The sequence below is a fragment of the Leptidea sinapis genome, chromosome 4, assembly GCF_905404315.1.
Source record: "Leptidea sinapis chromosome 4, ilLepSina1.1, whole genome shotgun sequence".
Classification (NCBI taxonomy): Eukaryota; Metazoa; Arthropoda; class Insecta; order Lepidoptera; family Pieridae; genus Leptidea; species Leptidea sinapis.
The window spans coordinates 7949326-7967688 of record NC_066268.1 but is presented as its reverse complement, the minus strand read 5'-3'; the positions used below and the strand labels follow the sequence as shown (position 1 = coordinate 7967688).

Sequence of the window (18363 nt, the reverse complement as noted above, 5' to 3'; positions counted from 1 at the left end):
ATATTACATAACATGTAACACTTCAGAACTAATAACAATTATTTTACATTAAAATATTTATCTCTCAGAAAAATCAATTTTCATCCATCCAACGACTGTCTTACGAATTTTCGATCAGGTCCCGGGTTCACTGACGCGAGTTTAACATATTGTACACATCCCAAGAAAGGTGCTTAACGCCGCTAAAGAAGTTTTCGCTTCAATAAACTTAAAAAGTATTAGGTTAATTTAAATAGTATATTGTAATATTTTATTTACAGAAAAACCAAAGAGGTGCTCTCGGTACTCTGCTCCAACTATTTTCATCTATAGGAATATTAATATCTTTAGCAATTGGTCCAATTGTATCATATCACGAATTAAGTTACATTTTACTTGGACTAATTATATTAGCGATGTTACCAGGCATTTTTATACCAGAAAGCCCATATTATCTTCATTTTGATGGTGAGTTCACTCTTTGAAACTGTTGCTGTACTTCTTGTTTTGTGTATTTGTAGCGTGGCGAATGTGTGCGATGATACTGATAAATTGTTTGATTAGCCATCAAAAAAAGGGCAGTGAGAAGTAAGGATCACCAGATTCATATTCAAATTGAAAATAGGATTTAAAATCACTTATTGAACGTCAATAGCTTCCACCCATTCGAATATTAGAACGGGCGCAAGAAACTAATGACCATCACATCGAACGGGGGATAAAAGGCATTTATTTTCTCAGAATTGATTGATTCCTTTAGAATTCTTTTTGATGTCATTTCTAATATACTAGATACTACTACCGCTTCGGAAACAAATGGCGCTCTGAGAGAGAAGAAGCGGCGCAAGAAACTCTCCCAGTATTCTTTTTTTGCGCTCTTTTCAATAAAAATATACAATAGGATTTATGACAGAGCCATTTATTTTTATTTTAAATTTATTTATAGATAATGCCTGAACAGTGGCTGGGACTTTATTATAAAAGTGTATACATTTACCCTTAAAGCTATTATGCATCTTATGAAGCCTACTAGAATTAGTTACAAGCAATCCCTTATTTCTAGTGTTATAATAATGAAAATCACTATTAAGAGCAAAAAGGTGACGATTTTTATGAACGTATATTAAATTTTCATAAATGTTCTGACAATGAAAAGTCGTAATGTTATTTATTTCTTTAAAATTTTCTTTGAGAGACTGTCTATAACCAAGCTGATATATAGCACGAACAGCTCTCTTTTGCAGAGCAAACACTATATCAATGTCAGCAGCATGACCCCACAGTAAAATACCGTACGTTCCGATTCCATCCTATCCAACTTTCACATTCACCTGATGTTTAGATTAAACTGATATTAAAAGTCTATTTTTGATATGGTCTTCCATAGAAATGTAAATAAGAAGATACTATAAATGACAAATATTAGATCACAGGTGATATATCTAAGTCAACTCAACGAAGCTAGATGATTCCCAAAAAGAAATTCCTTCTTGAATTATTTAATGAACAAATATGTTAATAACTATATCTACAGGTTGTTTGAATGTAATTATTATTCATTTTAAAAATTCATTTCCAGTCGTATCTCATAGTACTTGTAGATAATAAACCTGTATTTACAAAATTCTCGTGTAAATTTTGATATTGAAACTTCACTAGTTTAATTATGAAGGTGTTTAAATTTATGTAAAATAATATATGAAAGATAATTAACTGTTAATTCTCTGCTAGCAATAACTAGTAAAACAATGAATGGCATAAAGGGCACTTTAAAGTTTCGTGAATTAACAATAACAATATGAGAAACTAAAAAATATTTTTATATATTTCAGGAAAAACCGATGATTCTTTAAAAATTCTGTCTCTACTCCGCGGATCCGAGACACAAGCAAAACAAGAAGTGGCAGACTATGACCTAACAATCGATAAAAACTTTGACAAAATTGCTTGTCTTAAAGACAAAATATTCGTGAAAGCTTTACTAATTGCACTAGTTTTGTATGGAGGCACACAATTAGTAGGCTATAATGCTGTATCGTTTTACTTACAAACTATATTAATTTCAACAAACACTAATGTTGTGCCGGGAGTGGCTTCAGCTATCATAGGTGCTATACAAGTAGTGTCAAGCCTATTTGTAACCTTGATTATTTCTTCGTTCGGGAGAAAGACGATTTTGTTGGTGTCGTTAGCTGGAATGTGTGTAGGAATGGTAAGTTTGAATATAAATTAATTAATATTTTTGATTTGTAATGTTCAACTACCTTTGATGAAAGGTAACATAAAAGTTAACCAGTGGCTCCTTTGCACAGGATGCCGGCTAGATTATGGGTACCACAACGGCGCTTCTTTCTGCCGTGAATCAGTTATGTGTAAACATTACTGTGTTTTGGTCTGAAGGGCGCCGTAGCTAGTGAAATTACTGGGCAAATGAGACTTAACATCTTACATCTAAAGGTGACGAGCGCAGTTGTAGTGCCGCTCAGAATTTTTGGGTTTTCCAAGAATCGTGAGTGGCTCTGCATTGTAATGGGCAGGGCGTATTAATTACCATCAGCTGAACGTGCTGCTCGTCTCGTCCTTTATTTTCATTAAAAAAATTAAACGATTATTAATTGGAGTAGTTAAATATATACAATGTAATTTAATAGAAACGTGGAGGAAAATGGAAGTTCAGAAACTATATTGTTTAGGAAAACATAATCGTTACGTACAAGCCTTAAGTGATGTTTAATCTATCTGTCTGTCTGTTCGCATAAACTCAAAAGTTACTGCACCAATTTTCATGCTGTTTTCATGAGTGGATAGCGTGGTTGTCGAGGAAGGTTTTAGTACATAATTTGTTAAGTTTTTGTATATACTTGTGTATACATTAACGATAGTTGTTGGAGATGTTGGAAAAAATTAGCTTTCAACGAAAACGTTGTCTAAGCTCTTTGAGATATAACAAAATAATGTATGGTGGAATTATTGTGTATCTTATATACGTCTTCAGAAAAGTCCGCAATGGTATATGTCTTCTTCTCTTAAGGATAACATACTATATCTATTTTAAAACTAAAAAAAAATTTGTAGTTATAAAGCGGTAATGTAAGAGCTGTTTTCACATTTTATTATTATTTTCTTATGTTTATTCGATATTAATCCTTATCATTTACACATATATACATTTACAGTACTTATTACATTATAAAATAACACGTTTTTGTTTCTTTTTTTTTTATTTATTAATAAAACACATTTGCAATGGCTTTAGAGTACATTAATCCCGAATTCTCATCATATTTTTTTTATGGACAGAACAACGTCTGTCAGGTGAGTAGTACATGGGGCCAAGTTCAGCGAATCTTACAAGTCTTAGTTGAGCTTTGGGATATGCAAAGATTACTTACCATAGGTATCTAGTAAGGAAAAATTTAAGGTCTTCAATAGAAGTTTGGTTATAAAATAACCGCCTTAAATGACTGCATAATTGCCTATATATTATGCACGACCCTGCATGTATACGAGTATAGTAGAATTATTGTTGCAGAGAACACGTCAAGAAACCCCATTTTAGTTTCATTTAGATTTAAATGAAATGTTTTTAAGATTTAAATGAAACACTTTTAAAATGATTAAGACATGTGTAATTGTAACTGTGTTTTTTTGCGTAAAAGTTACATTTTTTATTTTTATTTTACATAAAAATGTGTTTTATTTAAATATTTAACAATTGCGTTAATTAAAGAAATACTTCGTTGTTAAGAGTTTTCGAAATTCTTAATATCATCATTAATAAGCTTAATTTATTCAAATTCAAAAACACTTTATTCATGTAGGTCACAAAAATGACACTTATGAATGTCAAAAAAAAATATATAAATATTGTTTCTTATTGAATTTACCGCTACTTTGTAAAGGGTTGAGCTAATGAGAAGAAGTAGCAAGAAACTCATTGCCACCTCTTTTAAGTCAAGATTTACATTTTAGTTGTTTTACAAATCATTTCAATTACAATATATGCAAAGTGACGCAACAAAAATACTCAAAAGTCAAAAACTGAAAGGCTTACATGAGTAAGTCAAAAAAAAAAGAAAAAAAAGTAAATTAATACTTATAAACACAAGAGTTATTGAGTATAGTAGATGCATCAATCCACACATACCGTAAATAAATAGAGGCATTCAAATTCAAATTAAAATATTTTTATTCAAAATAGGATGTGAAATCACTTATTGAAAGTCAAAAAAAACTACCACCCATTCCAAAGTGAATGCCTCAGGCCTGAGAAGAATGGGCGCAACAAACTCAGCGGGCTTTTTTTTTTCATCAAAAATATGTTTTACAATTAAAGTAACATTTACAAAGTAACATTGTACAATTAAACTTATTATTTAATAGCCTGAGGGCGGTCGCTCCATTCCCAATCTGTGGTATCATTAAGAAAGTCATTTATGTTATAGTAACCTTTACCACACAAACGTTTTTTAACAATTCTTTTGAATAACGTAACACCTTTGTTTTGAACATTTTCTGGGATCTTGCTGTAAAAGCATATACATCGCCCCACAAAAGACTTACTAACTCGACTAAGCCGAGTAGTAGGCATCATCAATTTATGTCTGTTCCTGGTGTTAACATTATGGTTATGACAGTTTCTGGCAAATTCACTTATGTGCCTATGAACATACATTACATTATCAAGAATATATTGAGAAGCAACAGTCAAGATGTTAATTTCTTTGAATTTTGTTCTCAATGATTCTCTAGGACCTAGGTACACAAATATTGTATTAATATCAACAGCGTTGCCCCATAGCAATATACCATAGGACATAATACTATGGAAATAACTAAAGTATACTAGTCGCGCCGTATCTATGTCAGTTAATTGTCTAATTTTTTTAACCGCGTATGCATTATGTGAGCATTTCATAAAATAAAATATATAATAACTTTTACTTTAAAGGAAAGAATAATAATAAAAAAACACATCAAGCAGACCTCCCGGTAACAAGATCATTCAGCCCCCACGAGTAGCACCCGTTCATGAGCATGACGCATGGACCAGCCATCGCCTCCGTCGACCATATTTTAGGGAAGGGAACGACCCGCCCCACGTCGCCGCCACAAGCAGAGGCATTTAAGCGAGCATGACGATACCTGCCACGACAAATCTACCGAATAACGAAACAATTCAAGTTCATCATATACTAGCTGACCCGACAGACGTTGTACTGTTCATGACCTCTGTTCTTAGCTGACCTCTACTCGTTGAAAAGAATATTCCTACCAAATTTCAAGTCTTTAGCTCTAGTGGTTCCAGAGCTATCGTGATGAGTATATAATATACGTGGAAATCTCTTATATGTATATAGATTGAACATGGGAAATGGATAGTCTTGATTCAGACCACAAACTTTCAAGGATTGGCCTTAAGATTTTATTCGCCCTTGGTCAGGGCGAATGCGACACAGATCGGAAATTAAAGATTTGCAGGCTAACTCGACATGCAAAATGTTCACTAAGCAGCACAATGCGTTTCTCCGCAGAATACTCGCAAACAACGTCCATCGGCCCAATGCGAAAGCTAGTATGCAAGCAGTACTACAGCACAGTATAAGTACTGCAATCGTATCGAAACGCTGCTCGATTCAAATCAGTACTTCATAAATTTCTTCTTGTGCGTCGAAAATTATCTATAAGTTGTTGATCTCTGAGGTTTTACTGGACGATTTCGAATTGCCAGCCGATCCGTTTTACGGGCTGCTTGCTACGCTTTGCTCTTGTGATTCATAGCACGACGTCGATCCTTACCCACGGTTCTTTTCTTTAGTCCTTTCATTCGCAATGTTTCGAATCTTGCATTCGAATTAGTTGCATTACGTCTTTGTCAGGAATAATTTGATCGTCTTAGTCGTGACATTGTTAATGATAATATCGGCACAATAAGCTAATATTCACTCGCACACTCGAAACAAACACACCAACCACTTAACCAGTCAACTTGAATAACATGACGTGCACTGTCAGTTGTATTTTATTACTCATGTAGCGTGAAACTAACAAAAAACTTCATTGAATTCTTTCTATTCTCAAGTTGTCATCAAAATGTCAATCGATACAAAATGTATCAGAAAAAAATGATTCTTTTTTATATTAATATTTTTTCGTATTTTTTTTTAATATTTTATTACTTATTATCCTATTCTGGACAAAGAAAAATCCAAAAAAACAAACAACAGAAAAATTGGTTCTTGAGTTATAAATGGTGTAACTAACACGACTTTGTTTTATATATATAGATTAAGAATCTACTGGAGAATTTAAGTATGAACAAGTATCGTTTTTCTTTGTTTCAGTTTGGCTTGGGCGGTTTCTTTCAAACAAGTTCCCTAGATGGCCAAATCACTGGTTTTATGAATTATTTGCCAATTGTGTCTTTATTGTTGGTTGTCATCTGTTATTGTGCTGGTAAGTTCTTATCTGATTCTAATTATTACTCAAAACTGTGGGTTGTGAATGTTTAATGTGCAAATTATACATACATACAAACATATAATCACGCCTCTTTCCCGTAGGGGTAGGCGATGACCACTTCTTTCCACTTGCTACGATCCTTACATACTTGTTTCGCTTCATCCACTTTAATTATTCCTTTCATACATCCTTTTCGGTTAAGGGTACTCTTGACCTGGCCTTTTTTCAAGACGTCCGTGATTTGATCTTGAAACGTCCGCCTAGTTCAACCCCTTCCAACACTTTCATTCACACTGACCTTTTACTCTTTCTTCGTCAATGGCCAAACCATCTCAGCATACCATTCTTAATTTTTGTCACAACATCGTTCAGGCCACAACGTCTCCTTATCTCACTATTTTTTATCCTGTCACTCAGTGGTACTCCTGTCATACTTCAACGCTCTCATCTCAACTGCATTTATTCTGCTTTCATGTTTCTTCTGCTATACCCAACTTTCACTTCCGTACATGAGTGTTGGAATCACCACCACCTCATGCAAAGCCAAACGAGCCTTATTAGATACCTTCTGCCTGTTCATGAAGGAGTGCAAAGCTCCATTCACCATGTTTCCTGCATTCACTCTTCTTTCAATATCACTGTCATACTTTCCAGATTTTAGTTACAAACTTACTTACGCAAATTATGCAGTCGATAATTACGAGTATACCTCATATATTATACATGTCAGAAGAATAAAAAAAAAGTCAAGAAATATAGCTTACTCAAGCATCTTGTTTATAAATTAATGTTCCTGATAATATTGTCATACGTATCTCCGTCATACACAAACATTGAAAGCGTCATTGACCCACTCAGAACACATTTAGATACAATATCACAGCCACAAAATAATTTAATTTTAGCTGGAGATATAAACATCAATATTTAATCCAAAGAAACTGAAGCCTATCTTAATACTAGGGAACGAAACTACCTGGATCACTGTATCTCGAAAATCAGTAGAAACAACAATAATAACTGATTACTGCACAATATTTTTATTACTATCCAAAATAAAAATGAGGAATCTGTTAATAACATTACTACTATACATTATGAAAAAGCTCTAAAGTATTACAAGAGTAATACAAGAAAAGAGTAGTACAAGAAAAGAATGTCATTGAATTAATATTCTGTGATGATCCTTATTGACTTACTGATCTTCTCATTTTGAAACTAGCTGATGCTGTTAAAGCTTACTGTAAAGCTAGCATAATTCTAAATAGCAAATGCGTAACCAAGCCATGGTTTACCCCGGGAATAATCTTATTAAAAAATTAAAAAGGATGTATGAGTTCTAACTCAATCATTAAGAAACCGTAAGTTACTGTGGAAAAATACATAATATATAACTTTCACAAATAAAGTAAAAAATCAAAGTACAGAATTATTAACTATTATAAAGTCTCCAAATACATCAGTGAATTTTGTAAATAAGTACTTTGTGAACATTGGTAACCTATAAATGCTAACCTTTCCCTATTGTACGATCCTGTACTGTACGATATTAGTTATTGATCCAAAGGTAGTGAAAAGAATTTTGAATAACTTAAAATCCGATAGCATCACAGGATGGGGAATATCACGGGTAGATTTAAAAAAAAATACTGGCTGTGAAGTTTATACTTGTATCACCATTACTCACACTAACCATTATTTCAAAACTAGCATTTTTTCAGCCGCGTTGCAACAGTTATTATTACTACAGTACACTAGGGAAGCACAAGAGATATTGTCAATAATTACAGATCTATTTCGGTTTTACGACCCATATCTAAAGTCCTTAAAAAAATAAATAATTCAAGACTCGTAAATTTTCTTAATAAAGTTAAAATATTACAACTAAGTACACAGTTTGAGTTTAGATTGCGTTGATTGGCCACCGAATATACAGTTACAGCACTTAACTCGCTTATAACTCAGAATGTAGACGAAAGTAGCAAGTGTCTGACTGTATTCATAAATATAAAAAAAACCTTCGACACTGTTTCTGTCCCAATCCTTGTGTCCAAGTTACAAAAAATTGGTATACGAGGAGCATGTCTTAAATGAATTTAATGACTACCTATGTAGTAGAAAACAATGGATTAAAATGTCATTCTATAGTGGCGACGCAGATGTTTCATTTGGCGTAGTCCAGGGAAGCGTATTGGGCCCAAAATTATTTTTGGTTAATGATCTCTGTAACTTTAAAGTCACAAACGGAAAAAATCTTTTGCTACGGCGATGACACTGCTGTTGGCTTTCACGAGAAGACTTGGTCTGAAACAAAGCAAAAAATTTCTGATCGGCTTAAAGACAATTTTCTTAGCTTAAACACAGCTAAAACTAATTGTATATGTTTAAGCAAACGTTCAAAACCAAATAAATTTGTATATCAAAATACATTCTTGTGAAATAAATAATAACTACACATGTCTTATTTTTAAAAAGGTTCACAGATAAAATACCAAGGTGTCATTATTGATCAAAATCTTAACTGGTACCAACACATTGAGCACGTCACTGGAAGAATAAGAAAACATGGATGGATCTTTCAAATACTGAGACATGTTGCTTTAAAAATAATAGTCAACGCACAATTACATATATTTTGAATTAAATTTATATTGCCAAAATTCAAAACGAAAGTCGTATTGGCCAACCGCTCGCTGGTACAGAAAGCTCTCAGCCATGCTTTAAAACGGGGTAAATAAGGAAATATATATCCATTCAAAACAACTTTATAATTATTAAAAAAAAAATGCTTGTAAGTTGGATAAATTCACTCCCTTATTGAAGAGATTTTAGCACTAATATTTTAATTTAACAGTATTAAGAACCATTTTATTATAGAGGCACAAACAATACACATATAAAATATTTATTCATTTGATCACATACACACTGACTCACACACACCTCATTACAACTCTCACAACTTACTTATCACTAACACACACCCAACGCACACATATATACATCATATTTCTTACTTCTTAGTAGTTAGAATATGCTTATGGAACAGCGGAGTCTTCTAACACAGGCGCTTCTAACATAGTTAAAAGAATGCCGCAATGATGAATATTGATTTATGCGATCTTGACCAGATCGTCTGTCCATCTTGTGGGGCGCTTACCAACACTGCGTCTTCCGGTACGTGGTCGCCATTCGAGGACTTTACTGCCCCACCGGCCATTTGTCCGTCGAAATATGTGCCCTGCCCACTGTCACTTCAGTTTTGCCGTCATTTCGGCTATGTCAGTGACTTTGGTTCTCCTACGGATCTCCTCATTTCTGATTCGATCTTTAGATTATTTAATAGAAGTGTTGGGGTTTAGAGCGGTTAAAGAATAGTTTTCTTGTCACCATAAAAATAATTAACGTTACTAACATTAAAGGATACCAAGACATTAAATTATAAGTTTTTCAGGAATTTATGACGCTATATTTTTCTTCCGAAACTTTTTCAGGCATTGGATCAGTAGTATGGCCGGCTACGACAGAATTATTTGAAGGCCAAGCAAGAGCTTTTGGCGTTTCAATTGGCCTCACTTTCACCCAGTTAATCATGTTTCTGACAACGAAATATTTCTCCACAATGACAAACGCTTTCGGTCCCGCGTCTACTTATTGGTTTTTCGGAACCAATTGCGTCATCATTGCGGTGGTGATTGCAATATTTCTTCCTGAAACCAAGGGGAAGACTTTTGCAGAAATTCAAAAAGCTTTGGGTAAAAAAGACACAAAACAGAACATTACGGCTTAAGAGTTTGTATAAAATCATGACATTCAAATAAAATAGTGTTTTTGGCAGTACATTGAATCCTATACGTTTTATATTAGTTATATAATTTGTGCTGAGAGCTTTATTATAATAATAATAATCTTTATTTCAAGTATCATGACTCATATTTGCTTGTAATACAGCTTGTTTTCTTTGTAAATACTTATTATAAATCTATAATTAATTATGATACATTGCTGCACGATTCCGTTAGAAATATTGCAGCAATAACCTACGTAAACGCTGTCAAACTTTCTCGGAATCTTCTTCAAGATGCTGTTGGTACTGCCCATCCACATCTTTTGCGCATATGCGCAGAAAAACAATCGACCCTTCTTTATTTATTTGTTGAAGTGTCAAAACTACTTTGCAAATATTATTTTGTGAATAAGTCCTACCATAGCATTTAAGTTCTCGAGCGTAAACCAAATAAAATAACTGTATGACTGAATGACAGATTTGTCTTAATGACTGCTATTTATACAGAAAATTTGACAATCAGGTTCGATATTTATTTCGTTAGTTTTACTAAAACATTTTGAACTAAGATAATTTATGCGTCTAGATAGAGGTCTCTTCCTGTTACACAACCGATAAAAACAGGCCAGGTTTAAACTTTAGTGTGCGTGACAAGCTACGTGTTACACTCGCGAATTGTATGACACTTTGTGTTAGTGTGCGTGCATTTCTCAAAACAGATGTCAACTATAATGTCCATTTTATTCGACGTTTCCACAGCAGTCATAGTCTATCTAGACGTATAAATGATCTAATATTTAAAAAAAAATTGCATGAAATAATGTAAAAGTTGGAGCGACTAGTAATGTACCTGCACGATAAGTTAAAATAAACACTGAATAATAACACAATAAAAACTACAAAATAGTTTAATTTTATAGAAATTTTAGCAAATAAAATCTCTTCACTACTGTGTTGCATTTGCCGAAATTTGTCGACTTACGTCTTTGGCATTCTGTGATATCCTTGGACATTCATTGGAGAACAGTAAAATGTTAATCACATCAGAGTTCTTGAGTCCATGACACCTTATTTCGAGAGTAGTTACGCCTGACAACTCGATGATGATCAAATATCTATTGGCCATAATAGACCAGTGTTGATAATTTTTTAAACCAAAAAAAAATAATAGTTGGATGAAACCCATTGGAATTGGAAGGGAATATAACAAATATAAAAGGAAAAATAAATTATGGGCGATCTGAGGTCGGGAAGTGGCACAGCGGGGGGTGAAAAAAGTCAAATGGCAAAGTTGTAGGTTATAAAAAGATTTGTGTTTACAATTTTCTGACATAACCTCAAAATTTTTATGTGAAAAATTCAATAAACCGAGTTCTTGGTTTGTTATTTTTATCCACTTTCCGACCTCTGATCGCCCGTTATTTTATTTTTCCTTACATTTTTGTTATATTCTATTCCGTATCCAATGGGTTTCATCCTACTTTTTTTTCACATTTTATTATTTTCAAAGGCTTCAGCACTGGTCTATAAGCCGACTGCGTGATGTTCGCAATGATAAATTTCCTCGTGACCGTCCATCACTTAGTTTTCACATTTCTAACTGCTTTGAGCTTGTTCATGAAGATTTAGTTTTAGTTATAATTGTTCTGTTTAATTATAATAATATGTTTGTTCCTATGCAATGTTAAATGTTTTATGTGTGTGTCAAAATAAATTAATATTATTATTACTATTTGCGGTTTTTTATTGATTAGCATAAGCTTACAGCTATTCTCGACATAAATTGATTCATCCCCTGTTTCAGTTTATCGGCTTCTTCCAGAGCCAGGCCTTTTCTTAACGGAACTGATCTCATGATCCAAATCCTTTGTTGAACTGTCTGTCTTTACTGTTGAAGAACTCTCATTTAAAAATTATTTGAATCAATCCCAAAGAACAGAAACGTTTTATAACATTCTCAAAATTTAGATTAAATTAACTGGAAGTCATTATTATGAATTGAAACTGAGAAAATTATATGTAAATTTAGACAAAATTTGGCAATATTTTAAAAACTATACAATATAATAAAATTTTATGTTTACTAATATTTTCATTTGTTCAATAATAATTGTTGTCGATTATGTTCGATGAAATAATAAATCTATACACTGTTATATTTCAGGTCAATGTCCTATGTTTTTTTTTAAATTAGAATTAGGGATGAGAAAGAACCCAACATGCAACGATGACATCCTGGTTACAATTACTTTATTGTTTAAAACACAAATTGTCTTGAATACGATGATTTAAATACCAAAGTAATAAAATATCGCTACTACAATAGAGTCAGTATTAAGTTAAATCGTGAACCTATGTATCGAATATTTTATATAGCCAGATATCATGAAACTTTCGATGATAATTACTATTTAAAAAAAAAGACAAACTAGATACGCATTTTAAAAGGCCTATCGCCTTGATTCCAATTCTATCAAAAAGTTTTCGATATACACTTTGACTAAGGAGCATGTAGGCCTTAGGAAAAATAATTCTATTAATTAAGCAATTTATGTTATTTGGAAACGGTAATGACTATCTTTTTAAATAAAAAAAACTAGTGGCAGCAATATTATAATATTATGGACATGACCAGATCTTTAGACTACTTTTACCATTTAATACTGTTCAATAGAGACATATCTTAAGAAACATTGTACTTAATTTTATTTATATGGTAGACAATAATCAACAGAAATAACTAAAATACATCTTATAACAACAACCAAAATAAATATTTATCAGACCCCCCGGAAATCAACATTTGGCGTGCCCCAAGACAGTATTTTAGGACCACTGCTTTATAATCTTTATATAAACGACCATTCTCAAACTATTTCGAATCCAATGGTGCTATTTGGTGGCTCCAATATTACTTCCATATGACTATAATCCATATAAAAATTACAGCATTAAGTAAATTACAATAACACTTAACGAACTAAATAAAGAGGCTAAATTATATTAATCTCAAAATTAAATTAATAAAACAATCATGGTGAATTTTGCTAACAAATAACACACAATTTTATGGATTAAATAATCATAATTATAAGATTATAAACAAATATCTATCATAGAGAACACACTAAGATTATGTCATTAAAAAAGTTTATAGGTTGAAGAAAGTAGTTGAAATGACTGCGTTTCTAGCAGCATAATACTTGATATTAAGAAGCGATCGTTTCAAACTTTTAAGTGTAGTTTCCTACAAGAAGGAAAATTCAACATAATATTATGTAGAGTAAATCGTGTCAACACAATCATCTAAATGCGGCATTTTTGAAAGAATCGATGCCATATTAGAACCAAAACTGGGATATAACCAATAAGGCCTCCGTAGGGGTCGATCTGAAAACAATGTTAGTGCAATCTGTGGTGCTAAGTGGAAAGGAGCAACCAAGGAATACTGTGACTTAAATCAAAAATGCCTTTTTATCAGCCTGGGATAATTATGATGATAACGAGCCAACTGTATTGAATGTCCCGTTGTACTTGGCTTTGAGCTATTTGGTAAAAAAAGGGTCATGAGACGGAGTCTGATCCATTCCAATTTCAACGAAGGTTTGCCTAAGATTCTGTCTTAGGCCCCCTTCAATAGAACACCATCTATGATGGACTATGAAAATACGATCTTCCACTCGATATCGAACTTTACATATGACTTGGCGATTAGTATCACATCTCGGGCAAAGTTGACCCTGTCATAACCCTGGCTGAAGATCGTTGCGCAATACAATGTTCCAACACAAACCATCTGAATCCAGAAACTTCAAAGATTCCAGCACAACTTGTAAATAAATAAAACTGAAGTGTTTGCAACGATGCGAAGAACGCTGGAGCACTTCAAGTGTAAAGGATCTGCTGATGTATAGCCAAAATTGCATCATGGATGGTTTAACCATGGAAAGGTTACTTACTTCCTAACCCAGATAGCTTCGGGTCACGAATGCGACACCTGAATTGGTTTGATCATTTGGACTTTCCAGAAAGCTGCATGTAATTAAAAATATGGAGCTCATATTTCAAAATGCCCCAGGTATGTAATCGCTCGGTTCAAGAATGTAAATCTTAAAAATCTTATAAGTTTACTGTTTCGTTATGCAGTGACTTGGGAAGCAAGGAGCGAATATGCTGCAAAGGTACTATAAGATTGTGTATGTAGATCCTAAAGGCTAGATTCTTCCCCGTGTATCTCGTCATGCGCCATTTCCGTGGGGTCTGAAGAAATATACGATGACGGTTTTTAGTAAGTATTTACGAACCTATTCCAATCTAGTTGATCATCGCCATCACCAACTTAAGATACGGAATTCTATCTCCTCAGAATAAAAATAACACCCACACATATTTACATTTGTAGAGAGACTGGTAATCTGTCATATATAGATCGCTATAATTTTATTCTGACTTTGAATTTCTCATACAACTCTGAAGGAGCGGCATCATTCACAGCACCAATCTATCATAAATGACGTTTTTATTTACATTAACCAAGCTTGTTTATCTAGCAACCCCTATCATAAACCGCATAATGATACCTCGAGTAATATACACACAAGTTGGTATCATGTTTCAAGTGGCCGGCGACGGGTTTGGGGCCAAAACATCAAGTGGCTTCTACGGGTGCGCGGGACGTGTTGGCATATCAGAGGTGAACTGGTAATATTTATACACGTGATAATATTTTACACACATTTCTTACATCTAGCGCCATCTGTGCTAGCGAAGAATTTTAAATAAGTATTGCATTTGTTTGTCATTGTTTGCAGTCTCTCGTATCTAATAGATTCCCCGGCATGCCACTAGGTGGCAGTGTTTGGCGAACAGAAATGTTCAAAATGAAACAACAATACCTATAATTCATTCAGGAATTGCTTAACAAAAGCAAATAGTGTTTGATAATTAGTAAAATTCACACCTTCATAAGATGATCGGTTGCCGGATTACCTTAAACCCGTTTTTCTACAGTAACATTCACGTAATATATCCGATAAAAATTAATTTACACTGGGAAGTACCTACAATCTGTAACAAATAAGTATATTAATATTTACGCATTTTTTAGAAAAACATCTCAATAAAAAAATAACTGCAACTGTCGATTTATTTCTTGAAAAGAAGTTTATAATTTTTTTTTCATGAAAATAAGGGACGAGACGTGCAGGACGTTCAGCTGATGGTAATGATACGATCTCTCATTACAATGCAGTGCCGCTCTGGATTCTTGAATAAAAAAACAAAAATTAAATAGTAGCACTACAATTGCGCAAATGTTAAGTCTAATTTGCCCAGTAATTTCACTAGCTACGGCGGCCTTCAGACTGAAACACAGTAATGCTTACACATTTCTGCTTCACGGCAGAAATAGGCGCTGTTGTGGTATCCATAATCTAGCCGGTATCCTGTACAAAGGAGCCCCCCCTCCTAATATGTATTTACTTTGTGTATTTTCACAAATTAATTACAATCACACAGAGACACGAGAATATTTACTCCGCTGTTGTCATGGATAGTACACATATATAACTAGAAACAGTTGTTCAAATTATCTATCTTTGACTTAATTTATGACGACAGAGTTGAAGGTTCGGTATGCCAGTGTTACCAACATAAAAAATTATCTATGGCCTTGTCTTAATACAAAAAAGCCATATGTTTTTTACTGATAAAAAGCTATTACAATTGAAGAAGTATTTTTGATGGTTTCTTTTAAACTTCAAGTTTTTTTTTGGTGGAATTAGAATTAGCACGTTTGAAATTTTGCACTAACAATTAATCAAATATTATTAGTCCGTTGAACTGTAGGTTTGAAGATACATCGCACTCGCCGGCGAGTGCGGTGATGTATGTATGTGTCTGTATATTTGTATACCTTTCGCGACATCAAGAAACACGGCTGCTGTGAGGAACCAGATAAGAATATATTTAGAGAGTCGGTGAACTAAAGATTTTGACCAAACTAAATATCGTGTAGCATGATCTGCTTGTGAAATCTACGAATCTATAACCGAACATTTATATATTTGTGGAATGAGCTGGCGCGCTGTGATTGGTCGGTGAGTGTGCTTACTTCCCACAGACAAGACATCGGTAAAGAGACCAAATTTGTATGTCCATTCGAGTTAACGATATCATACAAACCGGCCATTTCGATATTCTTAATTCAGAAAACTACCAAATTACTTAAGCCATAAAACATACACCATTTTATATTAAAATCTATAAAATACTTGTGAACTGTGATAGCTTTCAGTTATCAGTAAAACAATCTCGTTTCTATATGTGGCGAAGGCTAAGATGATTTCTTGTGTTGGTAACACCGGTGATATCGAATCTTCAGCTCTGTACTCGGTCGTAATATATTCAGTTTTGTCACAGAAAGATAATTTGAACAACCGTCGAGTAAATGTTCCCGCGTCTATAGTGTCTTCGTAATAAATGTGATTGTATTAATTATTATTTGGGAAAATACACAATGAAAATACAAATATCATCAGCGTTATTACGGCAATATGCCATCGTTTTATCTGGTAAGTGAAATTAAATATGGCTTTACATATATTTTAACTTCGCAGTTACATTCGGTATTAATCAAATCAAGTCAAATAAAAATCATTTTATTCATGTAGATCACGGAAATGACACTTATGAATGTCAAAAAGTTATTTTTCATTAGTGCATTTACCGCCACTTTGTAAAGGTTTGAGTTAATGAGAAGAAGTGGCAAGAAACTCATTGGCACTCTTGTAAATCAACATTAACATTTTTATCGTTTTACAAATCATTTCAATTACAATATATTTATGTAAAGTGATGCAACAAAGATACTCAAACGTCGAATTGTGAATGCTTTACACGAGTAAGTCAAAAAAGTAAATCTAAATTCATACATCATATATTCTACATAGTGATCAGCTTATGAGCTGCCGATATTACGGCCCTGTTGCAAGTTCCATATTATAACCGGGTTCGAATAGGTGCGAATTTCTTGAAAAAAATAAAAAAGATTAAAACGATAATTTTAAAATATATTAAAATGCTTTAAGGCTACCTTAACAACAATTGTGTGACAATTCGTGTCTTCAGTGTCGCAAGACTTTTATAATGGTTCTACAAAGGCTCATGTTAATCATTTATATTCTAACATAAGCCAGTGGGAGGCTCCTTTGCACAGGATACCGGCACATTATGGGTAAAACAACAGTAATGTGTATTTCGGTCTGAAGGGCGCCATAGCTAGTGAAATTACTGGGCAAATGAGACCTAACATCTTATGTCTCAAGGTGACGATCGCAGCTGTAGTGCCGTTCAGAATTTTTGGCTTTATCAAGAATCCTGAGTGGCACTGCATTGTAATGGGGAGAGCGTATCAATTACCATCAGCGGAACGTCCTACGAGTAGTACTGAGTCTCGTACCTTATTTTCTTAAAAAAATGCCTTAGGTAAGGCAGATGCTCTGAATATTATGCTTTTAATGACGTGATAACTGGGCCGAATTTGCTTCACTTAAGGATTTGTTTCTTTAAACTATGTGAAGGTAGAAAATTTATATGTCAAACGTTAAGTAGTTCAGTAGGTGGACGAATATTTCTAACGGGATTTGTCTTTGCTTCTGTTTGTCGAATTGAATCTTGTGAAATCTAGAATCAAGTTAAAATTTACAAGCAAACTGTGTGACACCTTTTGACCTAGATAATTTATGCGTCTAGATAGAGTCTCTTGCTGTCAGATAATCGATAAAAACAGACCTAGATTATTAGTCTGGTGTGCGTGACAAGCTACGTCTTACACTCGCGATTTGTATGACACTTTGTGTGCGTAAATTGCTCAAAATAGAGGTTAGTTCTAAACGCAATTTTTTAACGGATTATCCTAAAGGGTTAGTTTAAATAATTGAGTATAATATTTAAAAATGACTTAAATATATATTATTCTTTTGATTTTTGATGGATTTCTGAGGGTCGGCGTTACCATTGCTCTAAATAAATAATAACTCTGTGTTCAATTACATTTATTACTAGATATTTCATATTTACATTAGAATTATTAATAATTATTCTCACAGAATACCTTTATTTATTTATGGTGTATG

General features: G+C 33.4%; 2 protein-coding genes across 4 annotated transcripts in view; both read left to right on the top strand.

The window, feature by feature from the left end:
* The window catches only part of LOC126979748 (facilitated trehalose transporter Tret1-like), a 42652-nt gene extending 30692 nt beyond the window's left edge, over positions 1 to 11960 (top strand). For both annotated transcript variants that reach the window (XM_050829261.1, XM_050829262.1), the window contains exons 4-7: positions 261 to 447; positions 1812 to 2191; positions 6324 to 6435; positions 9936 to 11960. In XM_050829261.1, coding sequence (XP_050685218.1) covers positions 261 to 447; positions 1812 to 2191; positions 6324 to 6435; positions 9936 to 10231 — 975 coding nt within the window. In that variant the 3' untranslated portion in view covers positions 10232 to 11960. The remainder of the gene's footprint in view (positions 1 to 260; positions 448 to 1811; positions 2192 to 6323; positions 6436 to 9935) is intronic.
* The window catches only part of LOC126979747 (facilitated trehalose transporter Tret1-like), a 71127-nt gene that overhangs the window by 23101 nt on the left and 29663 nt on the right, over positions 1 to 18363 (top strand). The window contains exon 1 of one of the 2 annotated variants that reach the window (XM_050829259.1): positions 16633 to 16800. The exons of the other annotated variant lie outside the window; for it this stretch is intronic. Within the exon in view, the coding sequence (XP_050685216.1) occupies positions 16746 to 16800 (55 nt within the window). The 5' untranslated portion in view covers positions 16633 to 16745. Of the gene's footprint in view, positions 1 to 16632; positions 16801 to 18363 lie in introns of those variants that run through there. 2 annotated transcript variants of the gene reach the window in all.